At 39.1% G+C, this 21,512-nt stretch overlaps 2 protein-coding genes across 3 annotated transcripts; one reads left to right on the top strand and one right to left on the bottom strand.

Moving 5' to 3' along the window:
- Positions 1-105: 105 nt before the first annotated feature.
- LOC109987173 (serine hydroxymethyltransferase, mitochondrial) lies at positions 106-10,439 on the top strand. Its single transcript, XM_020638181.3, has 12 exons — positions 106-246; positions 1,306-1,500; positions 4,605-4,684; positions 5,507-5,707; positions 6,645-6,726; positions 6,851-6,973; positions 7,223-7,362; positions 7,532-7,694; positions 7,837-7,936; positions 8,388-8,543; positions 8,848-8,955; positions 9,115-10,439. The coding sequence occupies exons 1-12, from the start codon at positions 217-219 to the stop codon at positions 9,240-9,242; spliced, it is 1,506 nt and encodes a 501-aa protein (XP_020493837.1). The 5' UTR covers positions 106-216; the 3' UTR covers positions 9,243-10,439.
- Positions 10,440-13,476: 3,037 nt separating this feature from the next.
- On the bottom strand, positions 13,477-17,440 carry ndufa4l2a (NDUFA4 mitochondrial complex associated like 2a). 2 transcript variants are annotated; one of them, XM_020638184.3, is made up of 4 exons: positions 17,266-17,440; positions 14,907-14,992; positions 14,009-14,069; positions 13,477-13,845 (listed from the first exon to the last, which is right to left on the bottom strand). In XM_020638184.3, exons 1-4 carry the CDS (start codon positions 17,308-17,310, stop codon positions 13,789-13,791), a joined length of 249 nt encoding a protein of 82 aa, XP_020493840.2. In that variant the 5' UTR covers positions 17,311-17,440; the 3' UTR covers positions 13,477-13,788. The 2 variants fall into 2 exon arrangements, with proteins under 2 accessions (XP_020493840.2, XP_065817820.1); XM_065961748.1 differs by lacking the exon at positions 17,266-17,440 and adding an exon at positions 15,843-16,500.
- Positions 17,441-21,512: the final 4,072 nt, after the last annotated feature.

Genomic DNA, 21,512 nt, shown 5'->3' with positions numbered 1-21,512 from the left:
ATTCCTACTGGTTTATATTATAGTAACTATGATTAATAAGATACTACGTCTCAAAGACTGACACAAAGCCAGCTGAAACAGGTGATTATTGATGTAGTCACTTTTATCAGTTGCACAAAGTAGGCATGTCCTTGGCTTCCCTCCAGAACTGATTTTACATTCACCCTTTGCACCTTGAAAAGTTTTCTGTTTTCCCAGCCCTCAGCTGTCACAGACATGCTTTCTCTGTCACTGCAAACGTTACGGGTGAGTTCTATTTTTTTCTTTCATAATGTATTTATTTTAGAAGTTTTTAAATGTAGAAAAAGAGCCACATTTATATGCATATGTAGATTCTCCAGCATTTATAAACAGTTGTAAATAAGTTTCTACTGCAAACTAGGCCAGCTTGTCACCTGAGGTAACCTCAGTATTGACTGAAATGTCTGATTTGAAGATTCACAGGGTTATTTGTTTTCAATTTGTCAGTCCAGTCGCATGAATGTTACTGTCTGATAACTGTGATTATTTCAGGTAAGTCATAGTGTGTGGGAAAAGAATGGTTTCTGTTTGTACCAGAATGTTTTGTTGTTTAAGGAAAGTTGACTCTCCAGGCTTCAGCTTTGTACATGACTTAATGTATTTTAGGCTTGGGAAACATAATGAATTTGAGATGAAAGGAGTCTCGCTTCAACATATATTTATGCTTGAACAATAATCTGTCTATTAGTCCAAAGTAACACATAGTTACATAACGATCATGAGGCTACAAGCTGCCTGTGTGGCCAGCCCACAATACACTTTTTCATGTTCAAGGTTTTCCATAACCGCTCCACAGAATAACACGCTTGTTTTTCACTGCCTTTCATTAAATGGATTGTTTAGAACATCAAAAGACGCATTATTTGAACTCCCTTGTTTCCAAACCCCCGGTGCAAAGTATAATAATTCTTAGTGATGAAAGTGTTTTTGCACACGCTCACTCTTCCTGAGGGTTTCAAAAGACACCAAAGCAGCAATCTTGGACAACAAAAACAAAAAAGAAAATCCCTCAGAAAGGGTTTAACTCTGCACAGACACTTTATGGCAGAGTTGCATCAAATGCTGTGACTTTGTATTTGCTTTTGAGCAAGGTCTAATTAAGCAGACTGCATACACAATTGTTAAATAAAACCATAAATTATAGGAAATAAAGCACCATCTGTCCAGGGGGCTGCCCAAACATGAATTAGGATTTATTTATAGTGATAGAGGGAAGTCTCACAACATTGAGACATTAAGTTATTGACTGGTGTGATTTTTGTGTTCATCCACTACTCCCTGCAGCCCCACTTCCTAAGGGTTTCAGGATATTTGGGCAGAGAGGGACAGGTCACAGCAGAGTCATGCAGGCGAGGCCTCAGTGCAGCTGGTGCATGGACGGGACAGGAGAGCCTGGCACAGGATGACCCAGAGATGTGGTGCCTCCTGCAGCAGGAGAAGGACAGGCAGTGTCGGGGACTGGAGCTCATTGCATCAGAGGTGAGATCCATGTGTGAAGGGGAGACAGACAACGGTTGAGGGGGGATGTCAAATGTTAATGGTCAAATTCAGAGTCATTGCTTGCCAAGGCTTATTCAAACTGAACATAAAAGGTGAAAGAAGGGTCAACATTATTCCTAAATAACATTGGAGATGATCCCCCGGATTATTTGTCTGATTTAAAAAAAATCAGCAAACAACAATTAAGTGTCCCTACACAGGGAAAAACAAAAAAACATCACACACGTTAATGGAAAAAGAACATCAGAATTCAGATCCATTTGAAGAGTAAAAAGTAATGATTTAAACCGAAACGTTAGTGTGTAATTATTTTTGTAACAGGGTAAACAGGGTAGCATGCTCACTGCACCTTAATCTGTATATTATAATCCTAAGAATACACTTATATTTATAGCATTTATTTATATTTATAGCATCCCATTAATCCAGCCATCCATATATACCTAATAATTCACTTTTTTTAGTCTACATCTGTAAATTTTGTAATTACTGTACATAGCACAGACTCTTGCACTTTCTGCTTATTTGCACTTCTGGTGAGATGCCAAACCTCATTTCGTTACTCTATACTTGTATATGTGTAATGACAATAAAGTTGAATCTCATCTCATCTCAAAACTCACATGATCCATTTACCATAACTAACTTTTATTGCATGTTGTTTGTAAGGAAAACATGGGGAATATATAGTGTAAATATAGAATTCAAATATGCTAAAGTTTTAGGTACTCTGCTCAAGTGACCTGTATCTTCTGCTGGATAATATGTCTGTGGAGCTGCTCTCTTTAAATCTTTTTTAAAGTAGATTGAAGGTATTGGAGGAAGACGCTTCAGGTCTTAGATGCTCAGAATAAAGACATTGCTGGTCTGTGACTCTGTGCTCTGTGTTTTATTTCTGTGACTTGTTTATTGTGCAGCTGCCCCTCAAGGCCAGGAAACTCTTGTAAAGGAGATTATTAATCTTAATAAATGTACCTGGTTAAACTGATTGAACATGTGGTATTGGCAGCTGTACAGTACCTTGTGTAACCTTCTCCGAAAGACCTCCTCCCCTTTTCAAAAACAGTATTTTATTAAAACATTTCTGTACCATCTGTTGTTGCTTTAAGTTTGCACCAGGTGAGCATGTACAGAAAAAAGGCTTGAGATATAAAGAAATAATAATTTGTTGGATTATTTATAACCTCTTCACTTCTAATCATCACTGTAAAAACAGTCTCAGGTCGTATGTTTACTGTTCTGTCCCATAGTTATCAGTCTGTGATACTCTGCGTGTGTGTGTGTGTGTGTGTGTGTGTGCGTGTGTGTGTGTGTGCGTGCGTGTGTGTGCGTGTGTGTGTGTGTGTGTGTGCGTGTGTGCGTGTGTGTGTGTGCGTGCGTGCCTGTGTGTGTGTGTGTGTGTGTGTGTGTGTGTGTGTGTGTGTGTGTGTGTGTGTGTGTGTGTGTGTGAAAGGGGCACTTGGGAAACAGGTGTTTTTTGATCTCTCTCACCTGCTTACTTAAGTCAGATCATAAACAAAGAACAGACTCAACAAACATTAAAATGTACGTTAACACTATTGCGACATTTGAATGTTCCCCCTGTACGGACACAAAACCAGATCATTCACTGTCAATGCTGACATTTGAAAATCCTCTGTACTGAATCTCTGTATGTGCAGGGAATGTAGCAAATTGTAAGCCTGCATTTGTATCTACTGCAGGATTGCAGCTGTTCAAACTGTGCATATAGGAGATGTGAAAATGTAGATAATTATCCTTTGTGCTTTTCTGTAGACAGAGCCATTTAAGATTGCATTTCATAAGACAGAGAGACATAAAAACAACTCCTTACCGCAGAGGAGCCTCCTTCGACAGAGTCACCAGAGTTGGAGTTTCTAGAATTTTGACTGTTTTCTTCAGAGAGTTCATCAAAATTTCCTTTGCATTTCCCTCCCTCACAAGTCACTGATTTCATCTGAGTGGAAGCTTTGGGGAAAGGAACTGCTTTCATTCGTCTATTCTCCAGCAATTATGAAACCACAGCACTATCAGTCACAATGACATCTGAAAGATTCTTGTCTTCTTGTGCATGCGGTGTCATTCGCAGCTGCAGGCGGACTCCCAGTGGAGCCCCCTGTTTTTTTCTTCAGGAACACAGTCAAATGATCCCATTATGTTTCCGCAGTCATTGATCTTCACATTTTAAGTTTAGACAAAAGAGGAGGGGGGCATCGTTAATGTGTGTGTGTGTGTGTGTGTGTGTGTGTGTGTGTGTGTGTGTGTGTGTGTGTGTGTGTGTGTGTGTGTGTGTGTGTGTGTGTGTGTGTGTGTGTGTGTGTGTGTGTGTGTGTGTGTGTGCTTGTGTGTGTTGAGATAGTGTTCTGAAATGTCATAGAGAGAGATGTATGTCACATAGGGGACAGGTTGAAATCCCACAGGAATGACTGAGGGATCCCTTAACAGTGACAGGTTTGGTATAATAACAGGCAGTGGGAGGACAGAGAGAGAGAGAGAGAGAGAGAGAGAGAGAGAGAGAAGATGAGCACAAGTGAGAGTGGGAGATAAGAAAATAGACTGAGATAGGGAGAAAAATTAATTCATATTCTTTTTCTTTTTCACAGCTCTAGCTCTCCCCTGACTGTCAATTGTCTTTGGGAGATGTGACACTGTGGTGAACCTCACAGGGAGTCACTTTCAGTTAGATTCTTCTTCAGTCCACCTTTTGTTCTTCACAGTACCTCTTATTCTTTAATATATGGGTATGAAGTGACTGATTTACTTCCTGCAGCTTATAGAAAATACTGTGATCGACCTCCCATGAGATTTTAAACAACAAATTTAACAGAAGGAAATCTGTTTGATGATCCTTCTGTGATTCTGGAACTTGCCTTATTGGTTTTAGAATTATTATTTGTAAGAGAAATGTTATTGCTTGAACTTGATTGCATGCTGGGAAACTGAAGTTTGGGCTGTGCCTTGCTATGTGTTGCTGTGCCATGCTGAAAAAAGAGCAGAGGTGTTGAGACTTGTCTTACCTTCTCCAGGTAAATAACGGTTATTTTTGGATGTTGACAGCTCTGGTATTGTTTGTCCCGTGTCAGAACTTCTGCAGCCGTGCAGCGCTGGAGGCCCAGGGCTCCTGTCTGAACAACAAGTACTCTGAGGGATACCCAGGACAAAGGTAACTACATGGGTAATTCATTTTCCAAAACATATGTTTCAGTCTTTACAAAACTTATCTACAAAACTACAAAACTTAAAATGATTTCCATTGGTCTCTAATAAGAGAGAAAAAGACTTGGGGGTCGGTAACTTGACCCTTATCGTAGAGTGTATATGATTAAATTCAGGATAATACCATTCAGCGCTCTACAACCTCATACATACACTATTTGTCTGGTAGCTGGAGAGGTGCAAGTTCACTTCCTGAGCGATGCCAAGGTACCCTTGAGCCTGAACCTCCAATTGCTCGGGTGCTCCTTCATGTGCAGCCCCCTCACTCTGGCATCTCTCCATTAGTGAATGTCCATAGGATCTGGTTTGTGCATTTGTTTGCATTTCAGCCATGTGTGGAATATCTCAATAACAGAGTGCAATGTTTATCTTCTTCTACAATATGATAAAGTATGGGAAGAGACAACACAAAATATATGACATTATACAGTATAAGACAGTTCAGAAACATTAAAGATGAAAAAAAAAAAAAAAAAAGACACACACACCCCTAAGCTGGTGCTGGATCCAAAAAACAAATAGGTATAAAGAAGCAAAAGAGATCGGCACACCGAGGCGCTCCTGTTGAAGGACTGAAGGATTACCTCAGACTGAGGAAGAGCATGTTGGCTCCAAACATCACAAGATCATAAGATGCAAAATGATGTGAGAAGAATCAAAACCAAACGAAACAGTATGATATTAAACAATTATGTAATATTATACTGCACAAAATGATGAAGTAATATGAGATATTCTAATCCTCATAAATACCTGCTGTCTTTCTCAGGTACTATGGAGGTGCAGAGATCGTGGACAAAATTGAGCTGCTGTGTCAGCAGCGAGCCCTCACTGCCTTCAGTCTTGACCCAAACCTGTGGGGCGTTAACGTCCAGCCGTACTCCGGATCCCCTGCAAACTTTGCAGCGTACACATCTGTCCTGCAGCCTCATGACCGCATCATGGGCCTGGACCTGCCTGACGGAGGACAGTGAGTGAACAAGCTAAAGATACTCAAATATTTAGAGATAACCTTCTCTGCTCTTTTTTTTATTTGATCTCTACAGCAAGTAGTAATAATTAAACAGAGTTTATGTTTTATTTAAAGTAGGACTAATTGTCACACTAAGTGTAGTTGAAAACTTTTTATTGTATTAGTATAACGTTTTCTTAAAGTGTTTTTATAAAGTATAGAATTTTGCGTTTTTTGGACCAACAATATGATTTGATTTAATTTAAGATGTTATAATTACATTCTGGTTGCTCTTGAGAGATACTTTTTTATATACAGTATATAGTGCAATTGTTACAATATTCTATTAGATACTTACATTGAATGCAACTTTTTGCTACAGTTTTGGTAAATGTGCTATGAAATGTTTGAGATTTAGCCTGTGACATTTGGACAGTTCCTTGCAGGAAACTGGATGTTTTTATGGGACTTAACATCAAGTGGAATTAAGTAAAATGACAAAGTCTTAGTCACACTTTCTGATGTTGTCACATTATTCTAGCCTCTTTAAAATACATGTATTTTTGTTTGAACTACAGAACTCTGAAAATAAAAATAAATCTCTCTTTTTTAGTTAATGTCCCAACCATACAGTACAGCTCTAAGTCACAAACTTTGCTGCAGGTGATTCTTGCATTCCATTAAAGCTGTCCAGTAACGGTCAATAGCAGGCTGCAGGGTTAGTTGTGGCTCAGGAAGAGACATAGAAGATCTAGTATTTACTTGATCATTACTGTATTTAATCACTGCATATACTCATATCAAAGAGGAATAATGACCAAGAGAGGTCAGGCAAGGTTTAGAACATTGCATAAGAAACCACATAACCCCTTTCCTGCTCAATATCTGGGACACACACTCTCTCACATACTGAAATGCAATTTTCGAAGTCCTACCTCATTCTGCCACATTTCAGCCTTACCCACGGCTACATGTCAGACACCAAGAGAATCTCAGCCACCTCCATCTACTTTGAATCGATGCCTTACAAGCTGGATGTGAGTTTTGTAAAAAGAAATCAAGAACAAACACACAATTATCAAAGGGAAGCAGTTAAAAAATAAATGCTTCATGTGAAGAAAAAAAACAAAAAACTAACCAGTCTTTCTTTAATTATGCAAGCCTGAAACAGGTCTCATAGATTATGACCGGTTGGAGAAGACAGCCAGACTTTTCAGACCCAGACTCATCATAGCAGGAACCAGCGCCTACGCTCGCCTCATAGACTACTCTCGCATGAAGAAGGTACCTATTTACTACAAAATGACATTTTTTAATTGTCAGTATCTCTTCTAGTTAGCAGTTGTATATGTCCCTTGAGAAGGTAAAGCAAAATATAGGGGCTTGAAAAAGTAGGGAACACAAACGACGTTTCACATGTTATTTTTATATATTTCATCATTTCATGTGTGTGTGTGTGTGTGTGTGTGTGTGTGTGTGTGTGTGTGTGTGTGTGTGTGTGTGTGTGTGTGTGTGTGTGTGTTTGTCTTTCAGCTGTGTGTGGAGCTTAATGCCTACCTGCTGGCGGACATGGCTCATATCAGTGGCTTGGTGGCAGCAGGAGCTGTTCCCTCTCCTTTCCATCATGCTGACCTGGTAACCTCTACTACCCATAAGTCTCTGCGTGGAGCAAGGTAAGGGGCCTGGATGGAGGTTAATACAGCTCATTGTAGCGTAAAAATCAAAAATATACAGTTTACTGTCAACTGTATTGTAACAATTGGATGACGGATCATGGATCATGCTGCTTATGGCAAAATCTGTTAGGTGTACCTCATTCACCTGTCTGTCTTCACTCTGCAGGGCTGGTCTAATCTTTTACCGGAAAGGTGTGCGGTCTGTGGATAAGAAAGGTCGGGAGGTGACCTATGACCTCCAGGACAGGGTGAACTTTGCCGTGTTTCCATCACTTCAGGGAGGACCTCACAACCACGCCATTGCCGGGGTGGCCGTCGCCCTCAAACAGGTCCAGAAATCAAGTCTGACAAAACAGAAACGAGAGGAAAAATACTTGTTAAATGTCAAAAGCTCATGAATCAGACACAGAAGTCTTACCTGTCATAAAGATGTGGGCTGTCTCTTTCACTGCATAATGTTTGACTTTACAGGCTTCCACTCCGATGTTTAAACAATACATCACTCAAGTGCTGTTGAATGCAAAGGCCATGGCTAATGCTCTGCTGAAGAAAGGCTACACCGTGGTGTCAGGTACTTACAGAACAGATGTGCTCAATGGGTTTTTTTGTGTGTAAAAAACACAAAAACTATATAGCCTACAATTACACAAGTTACATAAATATTTTTTTTTCACCAACTGGAATTCAATTTTAAAGTTTTATTGCATTTCTGACACTTAAAGTATGAGACACTGTTTGCTCTGGATTGCCTCATTATTAGCTCTTCTGGGTTCTGTTTTCATGGCTTTTGGGAATTTTTCCTTAAGCTTCACTTGACGGCTGACTGCTGGAGACAGTTAATTATTTTGAGAAATTCAAAGGTGTTATGGTAATATTATCATGACGGGTTGAATAGACAGTCAATGGGGACTTTCACTAAACCGTTTGTCACATTGTCCCCTGAGTTAAAGTGCATTTTTCTTCATTTAACCATAAACCAAACAAAAACAGCAAATCACTACTTCTCTACTTCATGCTGTAAGGTGGAACAGACAACCACCTGGTGTTGGTTGACCTTCGACCTTGCGGGATAGACGGGGCTCGAGCTGAGAGGGTCCTGGAGCTGGTGTCCATCACCGCCAACAAGAACACCTGTCCTGGAGACAAGAGCGCTTTGACTCCTGGAGGACTCAGGCTTGGTACCCAAAATAGTAGATCTGAATATTGTGCAGGATGTGTTGTGTCATTGATTTTTTTTAATGTGTGAAAAGAGCTGCAGGAGTGTTGATAGTTTTTGTGTCAGAATCTGTCAATCAGTCAGTCTTCATTCCTGTGTGATACCAGTCCCCTTTGTCATGTTTTTCATTTGTGAGATAAATCTGTTTCTGTTTGCTTCCTGTAAGTCTGTCAGTTTGTCAGTGTCAGTTTTGAGCTTAACATCTTTATAAAGTTTATCAACAGTGATTGTCTTTTTAAATTTAAGTTGACATCGTTTTCCTTCAGGAGCTCCGGCTCTGACCTCGCGACGGTTCAAGGAGGAAGACTTTGAAAAGGTTGTTGAGTTTATTGATGAGGGGATTCAGATTGCACTGGATGTGAAAAAGAAGACTGGTGAGAGAGAACAAAGTTTCTGTATTTTACTTTGAATTCTGACTCATGTAATAAAAGTCATACAGTCAACATGGACACGACTCTTCCAGGCCTGGAAGAAGTCTTAATGCTGATTTATGAAATTGAAACCGACGGCTTTTTGTTTTTGTCTCCCAACAGGAAATCTGGCCAACTTTAAGTCCTTCCTGCTTGAGGATTCAGAGACAATGTCGCGTGTCACAGAGCTTCGCCAGCGGGTGGAGCTATTTGCTAGGCCCTTTCCCATGCCTGGATTCACTGACCACTAACAACACAGCACACATAGAGCACGGATACACACTCTTTAGGACTCCTCTAATGTAGAGGTCTTACATATGTTTTGGTTGTGTTGCCATGGAAACAACACTGTTTGGAAACACCGTCAAGCTCAAGGAAGTTGGTCATGTGAAGCATCAGTTTCCAAATCAGTTAAAGAAATAATATCTGCATATGACCTAAAAATATAAAAACATGTTAATGTTTGAAAATCTGATTGATATAAATTAAATCATACATCAGATTTATACTCAATATACAATGCAGTTTATAAACCATAAGTGGCTCATAAATGTTTGGAAAGAAATTAAAGTTTTCATGACTGTGTAATGTAATTTGATTACTATCAACCTGTGGGCTCCCATGGATGTTTCAATAATGAATGAGAGTATAGAATAACTTCTAATAATATAAGGAAGCCTTCACAGGAGAAGATAAAAATGTTTTTTTTAACTCTACATAAATCAATTCTTTATATGTAACCACCACATTATACAGTGAAATAAACGTTTAAACTGTGCTCATAAATACTGAAAAGTTGAATTTTATTTTTACCTGATGAAGTGACAACACATCACTGCAATAATGTCCAACGTTATAACACTCTGACAAGTTACTACAGTTCTGCATTTAACTCTCGTAGAGCAGACAAGGGAATTATATTTGGACGCACTAAATAAAGAGAATGATTTGTTTTGTCTGATCAATTGCAAATGTGGGTGGTTGACAATGATGAAACTTTCAACTCAGATTGCTGACACATAGGTCTAAAAATGTTGCATGATAACTTGTTAGCTATCTTGCTTTTAATTCTTCACTACCAGCTGCACTTGCTGATACATATTTGTTGACCTCTCAGACTGGACTGTTGGTTGTTCTGCTAAAGCCACGAGGACCTGAAGTGTTTTTGTGTATTTGGATTGTGTCACTAAGCTCCCCTTATAGAGGACTCTCATCATCATGCTTTGTCCCATGTCGTGGGAAGATTCACAGCAGCTGTGCTGGGAGTTCAACAAACTCAGCTTACACCCATTAAACCAAAGTAAAAGAGAGTAAACAGCATGTACTGTGTTTTGTGACTCATAATGTCATCATCTGTAGCTTAACTTTGATTTGTTTAGTTGAGGATTTGTGAAGAATGTACAATGTTTATATATTGGATCTCTATTGCAATAAAAAGATATCCTGGATGTCGACAAGGTTGTTGAATTTTTTTAAAAATATTTCATATTCGATTGTGCATTGTTCTTTTTATGTTGACAGTTGCAGAAAAAGAGAGGGATGTTTATCAACATTGATCGATGTTAAGCCGCTGGTATTTCCTTTTTATGATTTCCTCTCACTGTTGATCCAGCTGATGTCAGAGATTTGACTGGAAGATTGTCGGGGCGGGGCCTCACACCTTGTGTAACCATTTAATGTTCTCATTGATAGTAAGCATTGATTTATCTCACATAGAAATCTCACCTCACTGGGCAGCAGCTATTTGTTTTCTATGTGAATAAACGAATACGCTTTTTATACTTGTAAATAAGCAGAATCAGGGAGGATGTTGGAAGTAAGACCACCAGTTTGCAGAAGTTGTAACGTCTTTCAATGCCATATTTAAAGGCTTTATATGTGCGCTGCATTGTTGTGTTAGCATGCTAATGCTAGCGATCTTTATTACGCTTGTATCTTCACACTGCATGTGAATTTACCTGAAATGAGTGTGATCTAGAAACACAGTTAAGCAGTGAGTACAGTATGTTATTCTTCTTTTCTCTAGTTCCTCAATTAAACAACTTTTATACATGAGGGGAGGAGTCAGCCGGCCGTCCTGGCGATGTAAACAAACTGAAGATAGAACTCTGAAAACTCTGAAAACATCACAGACAGTGGGACTCGGGTGTTACACCCATTGTAGACAGTCATGACTCACAGAGTTATTTTCAGAGGATATACTTGATTTATATTACAGTTAAGTGTGAAAAATCACATATAAAGCCTTTAACTTTGGGGCGCTCTCTCAGTATTACATAATGCTAGTAAACATGGACACAGTTTGTAGTATACATAAGAAGATGAGAGCGTTATGTAACACAAGAGTCCTTCACTGCCTCCCAAAGCCTTCAGAACTTTCATTTATGTTTATTTAAACACTTCCTGTCCTCTACTGGCACTCAAGTTATTGCAGTCACATCTCTGTGATACCACAGTGATAGAAAAGGAAAAAAAAGAGAGCTGGCTGACTCATTGTCTTCTTCAGACTGAAATGATGTCCTTTGGTGTTATTTTACTTGAATGTATGTCGGTTGGAGTTGTTGTTTTTTCTTACAGTTGCAGTAGACAAGCTTTGCAGAATGGAGTGTTATTGTAGCTGCAGCTCTTAAAAATGATTCAATTAGGGACTGAATGGACTTTTGTATTTTATGATAGCCCGCTTTTGTCCAGCTTAGTGCTTCAGTCTGTTCAATCTGTGGGGTGGAAGATTATTGCTTCAGTTTCTGCCAGAGGAATGTGTCCCCTCCACAGAGACCGGCCACCGGAATCACAGGTCAGAGGTCAGGGAAGCTCTCTGCTCTGTCGTCAGAAAACACACAAGCAAAACAAAGACACACACATGCAGCATCACAACACAAACGATGCCAAATCTGTTTAATCTCTGTGTCTGTTTCTCATGACCTGACAAAGCTCTGACACACTGTGATGGTCTGTCTGTCTTTTCAGGCTTTAGGTAACCACATGATCACCCATGTTCCATCGTTCTCGTTTTATAATTCCAACAACTGTGAGATGTAAAAATAAAAAAGGATGATTTTTAAAGTTATAGTTCTTCTTTTATCTCTCTTTTTTGTATTGAATTGGAGGAAATAAATATGAGCTCAGAGTGTGGCACCAAAAGGAAAGTTTGATGGTTTAAAACAAGATAAAAATAAATGTTATGTCAGTTAGCAAAGCAAGGATCTTGTAAGAAGAAAACTATTTGCTTTCATGTATGTTTTTTACTTTTTAAATTGTACTTAGAAAAAGTGATCAAGAGAAAAACGTAAGGAGGGATAACTCTGTAAAACAATATTTGAATGAAAAGGCTCAGAGTCTTAGAAAAAGGAAATACATGTCATCTCATCTGTCATGTAAGGATTAACAGATACTGTAGTTTTTAGAGTCTAAATGAATATATCTACCTTTATAATTACTCTCCTCACAGTTTATCTGTGGTACTTCAGCACCATTAGTGTCATCTGGAATAATCACTAAAACAACTAAACAAGAATAGAAATCTGTGTTTGAGTCTAAGCTGTCATCAGTGTATATGTTTGTGTTTGCAGTATGGAGAGATGGTTTCTGGATTTGTGAGTGTGTGTGTGTGTGTGTGTGTGTGTGTGTGTGTGTGTGTGTGTGTGTGTGTGTGTGTGTGTGTGTGTCTACATGTTGTGCTGCTCTGCTGTCACACATTAATATCATGCTGGGGGACTGCTCAGCATCCTGCCACTTTTGTAGCTGATCAAAGACTTAGGGCTGCTGCACACCCTGGTGCATACAGACAAACAGCAACACACATGCATGTAAACGCACGCGCGCGCGCGCACACACACACACACACACACACACACACAGTAGATGGATCTGTTCCATGGCAGTAACTGATTGTACTGTATTTTTATCTTAGTTTGTGGAAAAAGATCTGTATCTTCTGTGCAGGTGTTTAAGATAAAGCCTGTCTGTCTGCATGTGTTTGATAGCGCACACTGACATAAAACACTCTCCCATCAGAACATGAATCAGACATATTATTCATCTATGTCTTTATTTATGGCGTATACAGTGTCTGATGAATTGAGTGACTGATCTAAAGCGATATAATCAAAAAGATGGGATTAAGAGATGAAACAAAAATTCTTAATAAGCACAATAAAATAGTCAGCTACTTTTTTAACAAATCATGTAGCCTATATTTGCATTTATGCTGACTCATGCTGTTATTTGGAATGCCTGACAAATACAGGCAATTGATATTTTTCATATGTAATCTGTCAGTCTCTAACTCAATGTATTTCTGCACAGTGTTGAAATCAGCAGATTCGTGTCTCTTATTTGCAGAATTCAGTGAACATTTTGAGATAACTTCAAAATAATACCCCTAAAGAATTGTAGTAAACTGCTTTATGTCATGTAAAGCATACCTTATATGTATTAAAAATGATTACGGTAAATGATTTTCCGATGCATGACTTTGCAAATGACTCAGACTAGAAATAGTTTATTCATATGAGGAGCACATGCTTTTACATATCTCCTGCATTCATGTCAGTATGTCCAGATACACATTTTAAATATTGACAAGTGACGATGCTGGTCACATTTACAAGATCTTCAGCTTCTTTGCAAACACAACACAGGCACAGAGAAACAGATCCTGCTCTCGTATCCCTCTCACCTTCCACCTGAAGTGAAAGCATTAAGAGACTTGGGTGAGGAGGAGGCGGAGGAGGAGGATAGGTTTATGAATCTGACCCTAGATCAGGTTTTTTTAATGTTAGGATGCCAGTGAGAAACTCAGAAATCAGGTCCCTCCTTCTTCAGGTTTGGGTAGTCTGTAGTGATGGCCACAAACTGGGGATGAAAGAGAAGAAAACCAAAGTGAGTAGATGCTTGATGTGTTTGAGCAACAGGATCATTTTTGTATTTAATCAAATATGTGAGCCGTTTCAATCAAATGAATCAGAGTCAGAATGTGAACCAATGTTTTTCAACTTTGACAGCTATATATTGGTACCTTGTACTGGTATGTAGGATCTAGTTTATTCCATGGCTCGGGGTTGTTGGTTTTGTTCCAGCTAAACACAAAACAGAAACAAACAGAGAGTCTGTATTCTTTGGGGATCTGTTGCAGATGAACAAAGCAGATCCAGCACTTTCACATGTGACCTGATACGCCTGAGAGCTCCTTCATTACAAAACCTTCTTTCATAGATTCCCCACGATAAAAAAAGAAAACTACAACCAAAGCAAACACAAGTTGAGGGAAAGTTTCTGCAGTGTTTTTTTTTTTTAAAACCTGCTGAGCCACCAGCAGTACACTCTTTATAATAATATCACCAGGCATGTAAATAATCACTTCTGCAAAAAAATGGTGAAAGACCTGTAAAAGAAACAAGACAGTATGTGTGTGCTTAAGAAGCAGTTTCTGCTCGTCTTGCAGAATCATTAAGGATTTATCAACAGTTTGATAGCAGCAGGAGGAGAGTAACAATCATAAATCTGATGCTTGCTTCATTAGAGTGTGAATAGTTTACATCTGCCCACACATACCTTGTTAAAAAGTTAGAAAATTGGCTTTTGAGGATGAAATTCTAAAAACATTAGAGTCTGAGTTTAATTATATATTGATGGTGTTGCACTCCATCTTGTCACCAATGATTGATTTCTTGTTTTGAACCTGTAGACTCAGATGTCACAGATTTCTCCACCTGATAATGCACACCTGACAACAAGCTAACTATCTGCATTATAATGAAAGTGAACTTATTTATATTGATGAAATACAGATATGTACATCAACCACCAGGTTTTGTTTTCAAGACAGAAAGCAGTTCCTGAAACTGGTCTAAATCTCACATATCATCTTTGTTTAATATCACCAGAGGTCAAAGGGAAATGTGAAAGGTTCTTACGTGACATGGGGTCCTTTTGCCAAACGGATGAGATACAGACTTGCCCCACCCATTCCCAAACAGATGAAGAAGAACTGGGGGATGAGCTGGATATGCAGAGAGACAAAATCAAAAGAATAAATTTCTTGCTGATTAGTAATGTCATAATGCAACATGTGATACTGTGTTTTTACCATGTTTTTACCGCTTCATAAATCATATTTAAAAAATCTGTGTCTGTCATGATAAGACTCTGAGACAACACTTATTCATCCTCTGATAGTGGCTGACAGTGTGATTCTATAATGGTGGGGTTTTTTTTCCATAAAGATATCATTTATGGAAGAAGAGAAGTTCAAGCTGTCAGCAGCAACGCTACTCTCTGATTGATTGACATTGCTCGACTGATTGAAGCCTGCTGTATCAGAAAGAGCAGACAGCTGTGACTCCATTCCTAAATATAGGACCTCTCAAGTCTTCAAATTCTGACATAAAGTATGAAAGAAGTTGTCCGACAGAAGCTTTAGCAGTAAATAACATATAGGGGTGACTGTAGTCTGGTGGTTAGTGTGTGTGCCCCATGTTGTAGTCCTCCAAGCAGGCGGCCTGGGTTCGTATCCGACCCTGGGGCTCACCTGAACCCTGAATGTTATACCCCACTCTCTCTCCCCGATTTCTGACTCTGTCCACTGTCCTGTCTCTAAATAAAGGCATAAAAGGGCCAAAAATAAACCTTTAAAAAAATTACATTTGGTAACAGTGTTTGTTGATGTATTAATTTCGGCAGGAAGAAAATCCCTGCATCAAATCAGGCCACAGCCTGCAACTGAACTTAGAAAAATCACTGGAAGAAGAGGACAACAACTCGCCTGACTCTGTACATGTTACAAAATTAACACATTAGATCTTGTTAATTGAAATATTAAGATTATTGATATTATAAAATCACACACTTACCACCTGCTGAAGATTTGACTTAGTATTAAGTGTTATGAGAGTTGCCATCCATCAACTATCCCATCTGAAGACAATGAAATGATTCCTGTTCCTTAAGTTACAATACATTGTGTTATCATCGAGCAAAATGTAAAGTGCCTGAAAGTTTAATTTGTTCCTGTGTATGTCTAATGCCCACTTCATCTATGTATCTCTCTGTTTCAATGTGCAACCACCTGCCTGACCTTCTGTCTGTCTGACCTTCTGGTTCTCTGGCTTTGTAGAACCCTGTCTATCTGCCTGTCTAACTTACCTCTCTTAATGTCGCACTAACTTTTTATTTGTCTGGCTGAACATTCCCTCTTTCTCTCTTTGACTCTTAAACTTTCCAACTCTCTCAAACAGCCTGTCTGTCTCTCTCTCTATCTGTCTGTCTGACTCGTATAGCTTGATCAGGGAAGTTTGTTGAGTCTCACAGGGATTTGCTCCCTGCAGCGTCTGTCTCCCTCACTCGGTCTGTCTCTCAGCCTGTCTGTCTGTCTGTCAGGATGATGGACCAAATCAAGGAACTCTGGTTGAGTCTCACAGGGATTTCCACCCTGCAGCTTTTCTCTCTCACTCTCTATCTCCCGGGAGGCCGGTGACGAGAAGTTAAAACTCAGTCATTCCATTCTCTGACAGCAGGGCTGGTTGAAAGCATAAATAATCCCTTTCCCCCAGTGGGAATAACTCTCATTTTCACATTTATTTCAGTCCAACTACTCATCTCCTAAATGCTTAGATTTTGTCAATTTAGATTTAAAAGTCACAAATGTATTTTTTTTTTCTTCAAGATTTTACTTTTGTGCTTTTAATGGAGAGACAGGACAGTGGATAGAGTTGGAAATTAGGGAGAGAGAGTGGGGAACAACATGCAGGAAGGAGGCCACAGGTGGGATGTGAACCTGGGTTGCCCGCTTGAGACGACAGCCTCCATACATGGGGCGCACGCACTAAGCACTGCGCCACCAGTGCCCCCACAAATGTAGTTTTGAGTGTCATGCCTGTGTCAGTTTGGCTGGCTTCACAAGAGCCACAGGAGCAACTTAACCTAATGAACCAGAGTACGATTAGATAAGGCAAAATTAGACTTCTGATTAAGTGTCCTGCTTGAACCCATTCAACTGGAAAGCTCTTCAAACATGCAATCATCAAGTTTAGCCTCTTCTGTGTTTAATTTACTGAAGCAGGAACTTAGGCAGCGATTGAGTCAATCAGTTAAATATTCAGAATTCTGTGAAGTTTTGATGAAAAGTAAATCAACTTGTGCTTCAAGTAGATCTCACTTGAGGTACGTTCAAAAACAAAGCTGAAAATGGTAAGAGGTCTCTGTCACTGCCTTTAAAGTGCTAAAACAAGAAATAGAATAGAAAAGATAGAACAGAAATTGATAAAGTAAACCTACCCCAGGATGCTTTTTAGCATGCTCCACTGCTGTGCGAAATATCATTGCTCCAGTTTATACAAATTCAGCAAAAAAAATGCTCTAAATAAGATTTCAGTAGATTATTCAGGCCCTGGTTATCAACCAGCACAAGCTTTAAATGTCCGTGCACAGTCAGGATTTAGACCTGTTGCTCTCTGCATGAGGGAGGAGGGAGGGAGGAGGAGAAGGAGGTCATTAACTTCTGATTAAAGCTCCTTCTGTTGCTTTGTTGGGCTGATTACACTGCGCCGGACAATGTGTACCAGTACATTCATTCGATGAGGTTTCATCATTATGAAAATGTATTAAATATCCAGGCCATAGATATTTTATGCTCATAGCAGGGTGTTGAATTTAACCAAGAAAAGGCAGCAGCTCTAGCTCCTGTAGAGAGCTTGAAGGCTTTTTCTCCCTCGTTTTCTTCGCTGTAGTTGAAAAACTTTTGGCCCTTTGGGAGGACACTGGAGGAAATGGGAAAATATACAAACAAAGAGTCCTTTTTAAGCCCCTGAGGAATTGTGAAGTCTTTGGACATCTTCAGTTTTCCTTATCATATCAGTACAGATGTATACAGTTCACATCCCCCAAAAAAAAACAGATTACTGGAAAGCTGCAACAACAACAACACCACAGAACAGACCAACGCAGTGGTATGAGGCCATCAAATACTGGGAGCATGCTTTGCCTGTAGATAATAATCAAGTTGAACACATATTCAGTAAACAATTGGAAAACAAGTTATACAAATACCTACTTTTTACAAAGACTTATACTGGAATCTATGTTGTTCCATGATGACGTCATGTTGCATCGTCTTCAAATTTTAAGGACGTTATGACACAAAATGTGTCATATGCAGACATAATGCTAATCATGCTCGGATAAATAATTGTTCAAAGGTGTGTGCTGTTTGGAATAAATGCACTGCTTTTTGTATATTTCCAAAAAACCTCTTCATAAGTGGAACATACAGTATATGTGTTGAAACTACAAACCTTTTGTTGCCACATTTCAAGACTGTTATAGACGTCCTGTTGGTCTGTGAGCCTCACTAATTTAGATAAACACACTGAATTTCTCTGGTTTCAATTGTTATTCCTACAATTATGTGTGTGATTCAAATGAATTATTATTAGGAAACATTTTTACAGAGGAATACAGACTGACTGAAAAATGAAACATGAGCCTTCACCAGTGCAGTGTGAGCATGGATTTACAGTGTGAAAAGTTTTTCACCATACTTTTTTAACCTGCCCTCACACTCCCTGCAGCCAGTAGAGTAATTAGTCTGAGAGCAGCCTGTGCCTATAGTTAGACAGTGTGGAGCCTTCTGTTAGTAGTGTTTTATGTCTTATCGGTATAATGTAGGTTCAATAAAAGTATTCATGTTTATTATTTTTCATTTAAATTGATGTGCTCAGCTTTAACATCACATTTTGAAGTATTGCCAAGTTATCTTTTACTATTGATTCAGAGGGTATTTAACTCTTTGGAGTCCCTGGCCCCTGCAGTGGTTTGCTCCAATGAGAGTCGGCCCCAAAGAGGTATGAAAGGAGACTCAGCCATAGTCCTGGGTAACATGTAGGCTGTACTAATAATCGCTTGATGTGTGGCTGTGTTTAATTTCTCTTTTTTTTTTTTTTGCCTTTACCCCACGGGAAGGTTTTGTTGTCTGTTCATAAACCCATCACTTTATTTTTGCACAAATTTCTTCAAATACACATCTTCCTGATATCTTAAGCCACACTTAAATCACATTTTTATCTACAGTTACCACAGGTTATACTAAATAGGGCGGCTGTGGCTCAGTTGGCAGAGTTGTCGTCTTTCAACAGGAGGGTCGAGGGTTCGATCCCCAGCTCCTGCAGCCACATGTCTGATGTGTCCTTGGGCAAGACATTTAACCCCAAGTGCTTCTTCGGCGGTGTATGTGTATGAATGGGATTAGCAACTATCTAAACCTCTTTCATTGTCTAGACCTTTTTAGTAAAAGGGAAGAGAAGAACAGGATCATAATGTTGATGCAAAAATTATTCTGAATTGTCGCAAGCAATTCAAATATTAAGCTTGAATAAAACTATCCTAATGAAAATAAAATAAAACATTTCACCAAGCTTGTGTCACATCTGGGTTTCCTCCGCTCCTCCGACACAGGATTGAGTGACGTGAGCTCAGCCCTGCCTGCTGCTCCTGCTGACCTGCAACACCGCAGCAGCTCACAGACAAATCCTCCTAATTGGACCCTAGCCAAAAACACTGTGGCACAGACATGCTCCAACCCCAGCACAGGCTTGTTTAAAAATACACATTATCTGCATGGTGTACCTACGATATAGCATCAGCTGGAGAGAAGTTATTTATAATCCTCACTAATGATGATGTTTATTGGGCCTAGCAGGATATTTGACTAGTACTTCACCCACATCCAGCAAACTGGTGAGAGTGCACACAACAGAGAAAAAAAAAGAAAGGTAGACAAGAGCAAGAGAAGGGGGAAAGCAGGTATGAACATGAACCAAAGTGGGAAACATGAGCACCTAACTATCAGGTCTATTTCTTTGTTAATGAATTTAAGCTATGACACCTCATGAAAGAGGATTCATTAACACTTGAAATATCAAATGTTTGGTCACATCAGTTAGCCTTCAGTGGTGGTGTAAGACAGAAACAAGCTTTAATAGCCTAACACAACTATGTATCACATGGAAATTAAAAAGGTTAAAAAGAATCCATCATCATTGTCTCTTTTTTTTCTAAATTTGATGAAGTGCTGAAATGTAGTGTAGCCATCGTAATAAATCCTCTTCTTGCTTTAAACATAAAGCATTGCCTTATTATTTCCTTTTTAATCCCTTTTGTTAAATGTGAGCTATTCAGCCTGCGGTCACAGGCCTGTTTAGGCTCTGATTAGTCCTGCTTTAGAAAGCAGGGGGCTGTTTGTTTCTACCAGTCTGTGTTTGTTGTGCTGCTTGAGGAAAAACAGAGCAAGCCCACAAAGGCTTTGAACCTTGAGCTGTGGCACAGTTTAACACCATGTAATACCTTTAAAACCACCAGAGGTCTGCTGGGTTATTAATGTGGACCAACAAGGAAAAAGGACAGCGCACTAATCACACCTGAGGGCAGCTGACAGTTCTTCAGCGTAACCTGTAAACTAGATAAGACACAGAGGACTGGACTCTGCATCATTACTTTGAACATGGAGTGTTATCTACAAGGCTCATCACATGTGTTTGTGAACATAAGGCTGATTGAACTGTAGATTTGTGGATTAGTGGGCAGAACACAAAGTACATTTTGCTCAAATGGCACTTAAAGAAAACCAAAGACTCGTTTTGACATGAATGAAAACCTGCAGCAAGAAAGTGTCCCTCCTTAGAGCTGTTTTACAGAGCCGGTATGAGAGAGCACCGTGTCACAGAGGTACATGTCATTTGAAATGTATCTGCTATTTTTAATCTGCTGTTAAAAAAAATAACATTGCTCAGTTGCAGCTGTTGGGCTGAAACAGAGACAGATTTTTTGATGATTTGTGCCCTCTAGTGGTGCAAAACTATACTGTTATACTATACTGTATACCTTATAATAATAAATAATGAATATTGTAATTTCTAATAAACAGACATTTAAAATGACTTAACCAGTCACCCTGCATGTTATCCATGCAAATGCTTTCGGTTTATTGTTTAGGTTTGGATCAGTCTGAAAAATCATCTCTGGAAGAAGCTGACTGCATTATTTTTGCACTTAAATGATACTAATACATTCTTCCTTGTTTTAGTTTTTTTTTTTAAATCTTCAGGGTACTTAAATCTAGTATATAACTTTGAGTTTTAGAGATTAAAATGTTGGTTGTACAAACCAAACATTTAAAGATACAAACAAATGTACTAATCCATCCTCCAAACAAAGATTAAGAATCAAACTAATCTTAAAATGGAGGAGTAATTTAGAGTAATGTGGCCGACGTTTATGGAAAAAAAAAACTCCCTTGTTTTTTCCTTAGCCCACCAAAATGTATTTACCAACAATACATTGATGTGAGAACAAATCCAAGTGTGACACAGGGCCATAATACTAAAAACCTGTTAAAGCTGTGTGTGTGTTTGTATGTGTGAGTGTGCGCATGAATTTGAGGCAACCGACCCTTCATTTGAAGTGTGCAGAGACCATCAGCCTCTTGGCTCCCCCTGATTATCAACTTAATAACAAACAACTTTTTCAAA

This window comes from Labrus bergylta, chromosome 12 (genome assembly GCF_963930695.1).
Source record: "Labrus bergylta chromosome 12, fLabBer1.1, whole genome shotgun sequence".
NCBI lineage: Eukaryota > Metazoa > Chordata > Actinopteri > Labriformes > Labridae > Labrus > Labrus bergylta.
Note: the sequence above shows the minus strand (reverse complement) of the source record. Positions and strands in the feature narration are given on the sequence as shown.